Source organism: Schistocerca cancellata, chromosome 5 (assembly GCF_023864275.1).
Source record: "Schistocerca cancellata isolate TAMUIC-IGC-003103 chromosome 5, iqSchCanc2.1, whole genome shotgun sequence".
Classification (NCBI taxonomy): domain Eukaryota; kingdom Metazoa; phylum Arthropoda; class Insecta; order Orthoptera; family Acrididae; genus Schistocerca; species Schistocerca cancellata.
Window position 1 is genome coordinate 387612124 of NC_064630.1, and position 13282 is coordinate 387625405.

At 45.5% G+C, this 13282-nt stretch overlaps 1 protein-coding gene across 1 annotated transcript in view; it reads left to right on the top strand.

The window, feature by feature from the left end:
* LOC126189038 (peroxidasin) overlaps nt 1–13282 on the top strand; it is a 245209-nt gene that overhangs the window by 70010 nt on the left and 161917 nt on the right. The window contains exons 6-7 of the mRNA XM_049930888.1: nt 7563–7711; nt 10202–10322. Coding sequence (XP_049786845.1) covers nt 7563–7711; nt 10202–10322 — 270 coding nt within the window. The remainder of the gene's footprint in view (nt 1–7562; nt 7712–10201; nt 10323–13282) is intronic.

Below are 13282 nucleotides of genomic sequence, written 5' to 3' on the forward strand. Positions count from 1 at the left end.
GAGAACAAGGAGAAAACATTGCTATAGTAGTAGCACTTGTAGAGTGTATTTCTGACGCCCGATTGCTGTTGCCTGTTGATGCCGCTGTCCATTAGTACGGCAGGGATGACACTGGCAGGACGACGAGTGTAGTTCTCTGCTGCAGGTGGATGGCACGCTCCTACGCCTTAAAGGTTGTTGACATCTGCTGCGGCCCGCAGTAGACAGTGCAATACTCGACCGCCGGAAGGCTCCATCCTCAGCTGAAGCACATATGTAGTAAAAACGATTCGCTCAGGTGAACAGATTGTCGTAAATGTTGAAGCATGCGTCTGTTGCAAATTCATTCTTTTCATTGAGGAGTTTGTCCGGTTCTCTGCGTCTCGTAACATAAATCTCCAGTTTTTCTACAATGTCTAATCGTTTAATTTTGTAACTTCATATAGAATTTCAAGCTGTTCGTCGATGTTACCAATATTATGACCCCCTCTTGCATATGTAAGCCTAGCGCTGTCTTATTACTGGGATACGTGTGTTCTCCAGATCTTACATCAAAGGAGATGACTGTCTGTCCGATATAGCTTTTTTCGCATTCATGACATTTTATTGGCCCCCGATTTACTATATTCATTACTTTTCTGTGGAAAGTTATGACGCACTATCTTTCTAAATTATCGGTAGTCCTAAATGCAATTTTATCCCCGTTTCTTCGGAATATATGTTCGATTTTATCTGACGTTTTGCCTATATATTTCATAGTGGCGTACTTACCCTTTTCGGATGTCGGTTTTACCTGCCGTTTCTCGCTCCTTTTCATCTTCTTTTTAATTTTGCTACGTATGAAGTTAACTACACTCCTGGAAATTGAAATAAGAACACCGTGAATTCATTGTCCCAGGAAGGGGAAACTTTATTGACACATTCCTGGGGTCAGATACATCACATGATCACACTGACAGAACCACAGGCACATAGACACAGGCAACAGAGCATGCACAATGTCGGCACTAGTACAGTGTATATCCACCTTTCGCAGCAATGCAGGCTGCTATTCTCCCATGGAGACGATCGTAGAGATGCTGGATGTAGTCCTGTGGAACGGCTTGCCATGCCATTTCCACCTGGCGCCTCAGTTGGACCAGCGTTCGTGCTGGACGTGCAGACCGCGTGAGACGACGCTTCATCCAGTCCCAAACATGCTCAATGGGGGACAGATCCGGAGATCTTGCTGGCCAGGGTAGTTGACTTACACCTTCTAGAGCACGTTGGGTGGCACGGGATACATGCGGACGTGCATTGTCCTGTTGGAACAGCAAGTTCCCTTGCCGGTCTAGGAATGGTAGAACGATGGGTTCGATGACGGTTTGGATGTACCGTGCACTATTCAGTGTCCCCTCGACGATCACCAGTGGTGTACGGCCAGTGTAGGAGATCGCTCCCCACACCATGATGCCGGGTGTTGGCCCTGTGTGCCTCGGTCGTACGCAGTCCTGATTGTGGCGCTCACCTGCACGGCGCCGAACACGCATACGACCATCATTGGCACCGAGGCAGAAGCGACTCTCATCGCTGAAGACGACACGTCTCCATTCGTCCCTCCATTCACGCCTGTCGCGACACCGCTGGAGGCGGGCTGCACGATGTTGGGGCGTGAGCGGAAGACGGCCTAACGGTGTGCGGGACCGTAGCCCAGCTTCATGGAGACTGCTGCGAATAGTCCTCGCCGATACCCCAGGAGCAACAGTATCCCTAATTTGCTGGGAAGTGGCGGTGCTGTCCCCTACGGCACTGCGTAGGATCCTACGGTCTTGGCGTGCATCCGTGCGTCGCTGCGGTCCGGTCCCAGGTCGACGGGCACGTGCACCTTCCGCCGACCACTGGCGACAACATCGATGTACTGTGGAGACCTCACGCCCCACGTGTTGAGCAATTCGGCGGTACGTCCACCCGGCCTCCCGCATGCCCACTATACGCCCTCGCTCAAAGTCCGTCAGCTGCACACACGGTTCACGTCCACGCTGTCGCGGCATGCTACCAGTGTTAAAGACTGCGATGGAGCTCCGTATGCCACGGCAAACTGGCTGACACTGACGGCGGCGGTGCACAAATGCTGCGCAGCTAGCGCCATTCGACGGCCAACACCGCGGTTCCTGGTGTGTCCGCTGTGCCGTGCGTGTGATCATTGCTTGTACAGCCCTCTCGCAGTGTCCGGAGCAAGTATGGTGGGTCTGACACACCGGTGTCAATGTGTTGTTTTTTCCATTTCCAGGAGTGTATATCTGGGTCATAATCATTTGCAAGAGCGACCTGTCTTAATATGTCGAGTTCTTACAAATAATGCAGTAAGGAACAAGAGTCCAGCTATAACAATATCAACCAGGAGGAGGCTCACTGTACTCAGTGCGAACGATAGCGTCGTGGCGAAGAAGTTCCAAGTGTAAGTGGCTATGTCAGCTGCCGCCAGCCGTCCTACATTGTGATGGCAGAGGGCGTTCGTAGTACAGAGCCACTGGAAGCAGGCCTCAGTGGGCAAGCATCACTGGGTCCCCCAGATCCCGCACGACCACTGTCGATGTCAGACAAAAACTTAAAAGTTCGTTGGCTACTTTATCGATATGTGACTCCACAGTAATAGCTGCCCTTCTTTAACCATTAGCTGGTTTTGTATGAGAGATGTATATAAACTGTTGTGGGTTGGCAGGAGAGCCAACACCGTGTTATTAGAGGAAGCCGAAACGCACGCGTTTTAGCTCACGCAGGCTGGCGTGAGGTCTAGAACAGGACAATGAAATTAGAATTTAGAAAAACGGACGTAGCTGGTGGACTATTTAACTTTAATCCATTAATGATGAGCGTCGCTCTTGACTGTACATTATTCACAATATCAATAGTAACTGAACATGGCGCCTTCCTAGGTCGTAGCAAATGACGTAGCTGAAGGCTATGCTAACTATCGTCTCGGCAAATGAGAGCGTATTTTGTCAGTGAACCATCGCTAGCAAAGTCGGTTGTAGAACTGGGGCGAGTGCTAGGAAGTCCCTCTAGACCTGCCATGTGGCGGCGCTTGGTCTGCAATCACTGATAATGGCGACACGCGGGTCCGACGTATACTAACGGACCGCGGCCGATTTAAAGGCTACCACCTAGCAAGTGTGGTGTCTGGCGGTGACACCACATAAACCACTTACTGCAGAAAGGCAACATGTACACATTTCCTACTTTTGCGGAAGAGACAAAAAACTGGATACAACTGGTTTAATGCAACGTGACTTGTAGTTCTGGTTTCTTGATGTTGATGAACTTGCTTGTTATATACATGTTAAAGTCAAGTATAGCATAAGGGGAAATAGAGGGACACGTTCAATTTCTGCAGCACACTGGATTCTCAAACTGATTTTTGTGTTAAGTAACTTGTTTTAAAATAGAGTTGTACACACAAACGTTTTTGCTATAGTAAACCTTGTTTGTTACACGTTTTTGAATAATATTTGACGTTTTTCTTGGTTGAATGACTTAGTTACCTTAACCAACACCAGGAGATGCCGTTTTTGTCGGCCACGATGTGACTAAATTCCAAAACTGCACCTTTTCTTGACAGATATAGACCAAATATTTCTTAATGTCATCCACATTTTTGTTATTTATAGGCAGTAAAGATATGTAGGCTGTCTTTGAAAGGAGCTGCAAAGGTTATACAGCTTTTCTCAACCTAAAATTGTCCATCGTCAGGCCAGAAATATCCATGTTGCACGTAACTCTTTTCGGGCGAAGAGGTTACCGTATCTTATGGCACTTTGAAATAGTGAGAAACCTTTCCGGTGCCTAGAAACGACTTTACCATATGAATCACCGCTTAGGCAGGTTTTTTTTATAAAATGTAGGTTACCACGAAAAGAAGTCGATAAAAGAATCCACCTTCATATGGCTACAGTTCAGTTCATGTTGGGATGGGTAGGGTTGTTTGGGGAAAGAGACCAAACAGCGAGGTCATCGTTCTCATCGGATTAGGGAAGGAAGTCGGCCGTCCCCTTTGAAAGGAACCATCCCGGCATTTGCCTGGAGCGATTTAGGGAAATCACGGAAAACCTAAATCAGGATGGCAGGACGCGGGATTGAACCGTCGTCCTGAATGCGAGTCCACTGTGCTAACCACTGTTCATATGAACAATAGATAACTTGCTATAATTTTTTGAGGAATATTCTATGACTTCAACAACTTCATCCACTGTATTGTATCTCTCTTCCTTCTATCACGTCCCAGGCTAGTTCCCCATCTGCAGTAAACGGAAAATTAACGGCGTCACAAGACTAGCGTTTTCGTGTAAAAAGATTCCCTTTTTTGCAGTAAACTATACATTGACCCATTCTGAAACGTAATCGTCAAAAAACTGAATTTTTGTTAATTGTGGAATAGTTGCCTTTGTGCAGTAAGTGATTCATATATTTCAGGTACCACTTTTAGGTGCCTCATCAGATACGCTGCGATATTCTCCTGACAACTTGAGGAGTATTCTTCGTCGTACGACAGGCGTTCAATAAGAAAAGCAACACATTTTTCTCTTAAAACAGGTTGGTTTGATTCACGATTCCAACACACCATATTATTCTCCACTCTTTTGGATACAAAAACCTATTTTTAACCTAATATCTGTTCAACCCACGGCATTACGCCACCTTATAGGGATGGCCTGTATTTCTACGTGGTACCACTCTGCTGGTTGACATCGGAGCGAACGTCCTGACGCATCAATAAACTCCCCATCATCCATGTGCTTCTTCTATGGAGTGCATCCTTTCTTGGACCAGACACGTGGAAGTGCCAAGGTGACAGATCCGGGCTGTAAGGTGGATAAAGAAGACTAGTCCAGTGAAGTGGCGTGAGCTTCTCTCGGGTGCACAGACATGTGTGCGGCATTGCGTTGTTCGTTCATATTTTCGTTGCGATGAATACGCTGGAGTTAATTCTTCAATTTCCTGAGGGCAGTGCAATAAACTGCAGAGTTTATCGTAGTACCATGAGAGAAGACTAGAAACAGAATAACCCTTCAGCGTCACAGGAGACTGTCGCTGTGACTTTACCAGCTGAGAGTCCAGCTCTGAACTTTTTCTTCGGAGGAGAGGTGGTGTGGCACCGCTCCATGGATTGCTGTTTTGTTTCCAGTTCAAAGTGATGAACTCATAATTCAGTACCCGTGACGATGTTCGAAGAAAACTGGGCACAAACAGCTTCGTAGCGCGTAAGCAGTTTGGCAGTTCTTCGTTAATCTTTCTAGTGTCAGAACTACCAACAGAAACAACAGTTGTGCAACGAGGTGTTTGATTGTATTCTGTCGATCACCTCGAATGAGAGGGTCCCCATTTTCCAAAATTGCAGGAGTCACAGCTGTGTGCAACCGGCAAGCAGGAAGGTCGACAGGTTTCCCCGATATTGTTGCGATGGTGAGAGACACCTCGCACAATTAATCATCGTGCTTTTGTTCCGTGTCAGATCTCCTTTCTGCGTGTGCCTATGAATATCTGCGATGCGCTGATTTTCCGCCTAAAGGAACACAGTGGGAGCTCTCCGTTTCGAAAACACTCACATTTCTTTTTTTTATGGTAAGGTATTATGGAACCAAACTGCCGAGGTCATCCGTCCCTAAGCTTACACGCTATTTAATCTAACTTTAACCTACGCTAATGACGACACACACACCCATGCCCGACGGAGGACTCGAACCTCCGACAGGGGAAGCCGCGCGGATCGTGACAGAGAACGCGAAAGAACTTGGCCCCCTTCTAACAGCCGTTTACCGCAAGTCTCTAGAGGAACGAAAGGTTCCAAATGATTGAAAAAGAGCACAGGTAGTTCCATTTTTCAAGAAGGGTCGTCGAGCAGATGCGCAAAACTATAGCCCTATATCTCTGACATCGATCTGTTGAAGAATTTTAGAACATGTTTTTTGCTCGCGTATCATGTCATTTCTGGAAACCCAGAATCTACTCTGTTGGAATCAACATGGATTCCCGAAACAGCAATCGTGTGAGACCCAACTCGCTTTATTTCTTCATGGGACCCAGAAAATATTAAATACAGACTCCCCGGTAGATGCCATTTTCCTTGGCTTCCGGAAGGCGTTCGATACAGTTCCGCACTGTCGCCTGATAAACAAAGTAAGAGCCTACGGAATATCAGACCAGCTGTGTGGCTGGATTGAAGAGTTTTTAACAAACAGAACACAGCATGTTGTTCTCAACGGAGAGACGTCTACAGACGTTAAAGTAACCTCTAGCGTGCCACAGGCGAGTGTTATGGGACCATTGCTTTCACACTATATATAAATGACCTAGTAGATAGTGCGGCTTTTCGCGGATCATGCTGTAGTATGCACTGAAGTTGCAGCATTAAAAAATTGCAGCGGAATGCAGGAAGATCTGCAGCGGATAGGCACTTGGTGCAGGGAATGGCAAGTGACCCTTAACATACACAAATGTAATGTATTGCGAATACATATAAAGAAGGATCCATTATTGTATGATTATATGATCGCGGAACAATACTGGTAGCAGTTGCTTCTGTAAAATATCTGGGAGTATGCGTACGGAACGATTTGAAGTGGAATGATCATATAAAATTAATTGTTGGTAAGGCGGGTGCCAGGTTGAGATTCATTGGGAGAGTCCTTAGAAAATGTAGTCCATCAACAAAGGAGGTGGCTTACAGAGCACTCGTTCGACCTATACTTGAGTATTGCTCATCAGTGTGGGATTCGTACCAGGTCGGGTTGACAAAGGAGATAGAGAAGATCCAGAGAAGAGCAGCGCGTTTCGTCACAGGGTTATTTGGTAAGCGTGATAGCGTTACGGAGATCTTTAGCAAACTCAAGTGGCAGACTCTGCAAGAGAGGCGCTCTGCACCGCGGTGTAGCCTGCTGTCCAGGTTCGCGAGGGTACGTTACTGGATGAGGTATCGAGTATATTGCTTCCCCCTACGTATACGTCCCGAGGAGATCACGAATGTAAAATTAGAGAGATTCGTGCGCACACGGGGGTTTTCCGGCAGTTGTTCTTCCCTTGAACCATACGCGACTGGAACAGAAAAGGGAGGTAATGACAGTGGCACGTAAAGTGCCCTCCGCAACACACCGTTGTCTATCTTGCGGAGTATAAATGTAGACGTAGACGTAGACAAGATGCCTCAATCCGCACGGCTACACCGCGCGTAACACCTCCATTACAGACGCCATTTTGAAGACTACGTATTTAGTGCCGCCACCTATCGGAACTTAATAGAACTATAGTGGCTGAAGCGGAAATATTCTACCACGTTCCACAACAAATTTTGCATTTCTTTTCAACCGAAATTGGCCGAGAAAAAAGTGTTGTATTACTTATTGAACCCCCCTTGTATCAGAATATTGTTGCGCTGGTGTTACCTGTTGAGGCCTGTGAATCCAGACGCTTGTACGTTGCCACAAAACAGCAGTCAAAATAGCCTCGTCATGCAGTCACATTTTTTGTATTGCCGTCTTCTAATCGCGCTGCCACGCATCGATAACAACAGTGAGAGTAGTATTACCTTTGACTGTCTTGCTGTTGAGCAGCGAAACCGTACTTCCGGCGCACGCCGCTGGACCAGACGACGCAGGTGGGAGGCACGGTCACCCTGTACTGTGCGGCTGCCGGGCACCCCGCCCCGGAGGTCACGTGGACCAGGGACGACATCGCCATCACGCCCTCCGACAGGTTCCAGGTGAGTGTGTTGCGCAGTCGCACAGGCTTCAGCCATGCATAGCTGTCAAATACTATCCTACACATTTTAAAGATAAGGGAACACCTGTATCTATCAAGGCAAATGCAGGGGGTGTGCAAAAATATGGAAACATCAGAAACACAACACATTACCATACCCTATACGGTGTAAGAAACCAGTTGTCATTCAAAGTAGCTTACACTGGTCTCGTAATGGATAAATACAGATCTTGTATTGTTTTAAATGGAATCTTATCTGCAAGATAGTGGCAAGTTCAGGTTACGGTGATGGAGGTGACTAAAGATCTCGCATCCTTCTCTCGAAAGTCAACCGCAAAGGTTCAATGACAGTGAGATCTGGTGAGTGTGGCGGCCAGGGAAGATGCAATAATACATCGTCTTGGAACACAGCATCACGACTGGGGAAGAAATAGCACATCGTGAGGTGGCCCTGATGATCCGAAATGGTCATGTAAACCTTGGCAGTGATGCATCCTTGCAGAGTACTCACGGGGCCCATGGAATACCACGATGTGACTGCTCAAATCGTCACAGAATCCCCGACACGTTTCACTTTTGGGATGTAAACCTGGCAGTTTAAGGCAAGCCACTGACTGTCTTCCATTGCTCCAGAGTCCAGGTTCTATGGCTCCGGCACCACGTTTTTCTGTTACGGACATTTCCATCACTGGTGTGAAGTTTTGTAATTACATCTCGTGTCGCTGTTCCCAGAGCTCCCTTCGTGTTGTTTCGCTGCTGACGGTTTCGCGAATGCGACGTTCAGTTCTATAGTGATTTTTGCAGCTGTCGTCTTCTTATTTTTCGTAACAATCCTCTTCAATGACTGCCTGTCAGGAGCATGAGATTTTCACTCTGCAGCTGAGTGTTCGCTGAAATGAAACTTCCTGGTACATTAAAACTGTGTGCCGGACCGAGACTCGAACTCGGGACCTTCGCCTTTCGCGGGCAAGTGCTCTACCAACTGAGCTACCCAAGCACTACTAATGCCCCGTCCTCACAGCCTTACTTCTGCCAGTACCTCGTCTCCCACCTTCCAAACTTTACAGAAGCTCTCCTTCGAAACTTGTAGAACTATCACTCCTGAAAGAAAGGATATTGCGGAGACATGGCTTAGCCACAGCCTAGGGGATATTTCCAGAATGAGATTTTCACTCTGGAGCGGAGTGTGTGCTAAGACATGTCTCCGTAATATCCTTTCTTTCAGGAGTGCTAGTTCTGCAAGTTTCGCAGGAGAGCTTCTGTAGAGTTTGGAAGGTACGAGACGAGGTACTGGCAGAAGTAAGGCTGTGAGGACGGGGCGTGAGTCGTGCTTGGGTAGCTCTGTTGATAGAGCACTTGCCCGCGAAAGGCAAAAGTCCCAAGTTCGAGTCTCGGTCCGGTACACAGTTTAAATCTGCCAGGAAGTTTCACTGCCTATCACGATCAAACACAATCTTTCGTCCGTGCCTTGACTGGGGTTATTATGTTTTTCTACTTTCTCTTTAAACCATGTAGGTCTTCGACGCGGCGCCTCTTGAAACGCCAAACACCTCGGATACCATTATTACCGAAGCACCCACCATACGAGCAGCAACAATTTCCCTACTTTCGAATTCACTCAGCTCCGACAAAATGCACTGAACACACGGAACACTGACCTGACCGCGACTGTCCGCAGCTCGTGCTCGTGCGGTAGCGTTCTCGCTTCCCACGCCCGGGTTTCCGGGTTCGATTCCCGTCGGGGTCAGGGATTTTCTCTGCCTCGTGATGGCTGGGTGTTGTGTGCTGTCCTTAGGTTAGTTAGGTTTAAGTAGTTCTAAGTTCTAGGGGACTGATGACCATAGATGTTAAGTCCCATAGTGTTCAGAGCCATTTGAACCATTTGGCCGTGACTGACAGTTGCAATATAATGAGGACATTGTACAGGTGCCGATACAGGTGCCGTTCATGGTCAAATAGAACAGTGCAGCTTGCAGACTTTTAGCATCTGCATTTACGTTCAAGTACGAATTTCTCGGAGTGCTTCCATATTTTTGTGCAGCCCTCGTAACTTCGATATTAGCGAGCGATAGTTTATTGTTTAGGGTCTGTAATATTTGATTAATAGATGTACAGCCTTCACAGGTAGTCAACCTGTCTGGAATCCAAACTTTCCCATGCTCAATAAATTGTTTTCTACGTTAAGGGCGAGACTACTTTTCAATCCATTATTTTTTTGAGTATATCGTAAAATTACGTTAGTACGCAAATTATCAGATTTCTCATGAAGAGGTTTAACAAATGCATATTTAAGCTATCTGTAAAAAATTGGCTGTGGCAGTGATGCATCACAAATATCACTAAGAGTATTATTTATTAAGCTGGAAAAATTTTTCGAAATTCTGTAATGACTTTACGTAATGACACAAGGCCCGTAGATACGCTAAAGAGAGTGGAGGAAGAAAATTGTTACTTGCTAAAATGTCCATACGTACGAGTCTGTGTGTTGCAGTTGGAGAGTGACGGGACCCTGACGGTGACCAATATCCAGCGGGAAGATGGCGGCACCTACAGGTGTACCGCCTCCAACTACATCGGCCGCGTCAGCACCGTAGCTGAGATCAAAGTAAACGGTACGTTATCGTCAGACTCTCGTGTACACAACTAGAACAGTGAGAACCGTCTATCGATAGTGCAGTACCTGCGGTATACTTGTTGTAGAAAAATGCTGCTTTTATCTGTTTCAGAACATTATTGTTTTAATTAAATGATATATTTCAGTATTTCACAGCCAACTTTCTGATTTTTCTCCTAATAGTAGATCAGAATAAGATATAGAAGCTGTTATGTTATATTATCAAATAAGTAAACTGTAAAATATAAAATTTTTTCTACATTGGATTTTCCAGTGATATTCACTAATTTTACTTTTTCTTTATTCCAAATTCAGAAACAGAATCACATGCTAAAGGTAAATTATCAATAATATTGAACCTTAGAGTAGATACGTGTTTACATAGCCCCTTGCACTTTTAGAACCCATTGGGCACGCGTGTTTTATGTGCATATAGTACGGCATGGCTATAGATGGAATTTACTCCTTCTTAGAAAAGATTTTTTGTTTCAGAGCACTGCATGAGTTTTCTTCCTATTTTTCCGTGACAGAAAGTAATCAAATATGTATAGAAAATTCTGTTTAATTGTAGTTACAAATTTCGACGACCAAACTAAATGTATTCAACTGACACCGCTATATCAGCGCTTTTCTATAGTTAGATCAATTTGCATGATAATGAATCCTTAGCTTGTCATGAATTATCTTTCATTCCACATTTTCTTAGCTACAGCTATATTTCACGCCCACTAATTGTATTTGATTATTGATATTTCGCTTGAGCGAGACACCATAGGAACCGAGGAGACGTATGATTTCAATAGCTGTGACACGACGTACGTATTTTAAACCTCTTGTTGCTTTTTCATTTGCATGTGGAAAGGGGGCAGACACTAAATGATAACCCACATTTTACAATGTCATGGAAAAGTATCTAAATTTTTGAGGCAATATTAAGCTTGAGAATGTTTTGGGATAATTATAGAATACTGACAGAATATTCATTTTTGGGAAGTTGAGTCAACTGACAAGTGATGAAGTGGTAACGGTACTGCAGAAGAGATAAGAAATATAAATATCAGTGAGGACTTTTAACGTTGCCAAGAACGAGTATCTGCTCTTCAATTTTAGGAGGCAGATCCCTTATTTTCACACCGGAATACACAATACAAGGCGTCAACCTTTAACATCGGCACCAAGGCTGCATTGCGCTCTCATAAATGCCAGCGACATGACAAAATTTTTGTCGTATGTGGGTTACCAAATAGAGACATGGAAGCTAGATAAATAGTTACTTCTCATATGAGAGTCGTGCTAGTTCGGTAAGTCTATAACATTGCTCAAATCTGCCGCATTATTACTAATACCAAATGCAACGAATTGTCATCCTTCAAAATGTGGAAACTAAAATAATTTATTGTTGTCGGACACAGACTGAACAGAGGACATAGGATGGAACACAAATATATTTCTTCCTTCTTCTGGGTCAGCGATTTCAAAGCGGCTGTCCGCCTCCGCACATCTATCAAATTAACTGACAAACACATTGGATTCATCCGCAGTAAGCTTGGACTGTTGATATTATCCTACACTCATCTGACCAGAAATCCATGCCTTCTTTCCATTTCACTACACTGGCCCCCTACTATATCTAGATTGAGCCTTTGCATTTGCCTTTTCAGGTTTTCTAGCTTCCCTACGACTTTCACGCTTCTGACATTCCGTGCCCCGATTCGTGGAACGTTATCCTTTTGTTGATTATTCGATCTTTTTCTCACTTTCATCTCCCCCATTGGCAATCTTTTGCAAATGGAGAGATCATCATGACACTTTTTCAATTACAGGGCACATGTCCTGTAGATACACGTTATATGTCTTTAATGCAGTGATTTCCATTGCTTTCTGCATCCTCATGCCGTTGATCATTTCTGAATTTTCCGCCTTTTAGGGGCTGTTTACCACCCCGAGGACAAGAGAGTGCTCTGAATCTCTGTCCTCTCCTCCGCCATCTTTCACAAAGTCATTGGGAGAACGAGGGTGACTTATGCCGGAAGTCTTCGGCCGGCAATGTTGATTATTGATCAAAATTTCAGCGGCAGCCGGTTTCGAACCCGCGACCGATACATTTCGACTACTAATCGAAGACGCCACGGTCGCAGGTTCGAATCCTGCCTCGGGCATGGGTGTGTGTGATGTCCTTAGGTTAGTTAGGTTTAAGTAGTTCTAAGTTCTAGGGGACTTATGACCTAAGATGTTGAATCCCATAGTGCTCAGAGCCATTTTGAAGACGCCACCCCTATGCCATCGGTGCATAAAAAAAATTCAAATGACGTGAGAAGCAGGTAGTATTATACTCCCCGCCTTGGACAGACTGAACAACGACTTGAGATTGTCGTTACACGTCAGATCGCGGTGTTATTTGGCCGGCGGTCCAAAAAATGGCTCTGAGCGCTATGCGACTTAACTTCTGAGGTCATCAGTCGCCTAGAACTTAGAACTAATTAAACGTAACTAACCTAAGGACATCACACACATCCATGCCCGAGGCAGGATTCGAACCTGCGACCGTAACAGTCCCCCGGTTCCAGACTGTAGCGCCTAGAACCGTACGGCCACTCCAGCCGGCGCCGGCGGTCCGAAAGAGAGTTACTTGGTGGCTGCGAAATACGTATTTCATCATTACAGCAGGAACCATGAAGGCTCTTCCCGTAAAGAGCCATTAAAAGTTTTCTGATGGAGATGATGAGCAGGGGGTCCTTGAAAATGTTGAGAAGCTTCAGCGACAACTTCAGACACAAAACCTGACATCGCATTCAATGTTTACTCCATAAACCCTTAAAATGCACAAAAATCCTCGTTTCTTCATTAGCAGAAAATCACGATAGCTGCATCAAATACCTGTACCTGTACTTAATTAAGTACACCGGCTTAACTCGAACAAAATTTCGTAGCCAAAATGAATTTTTTACTCTGCGGTGG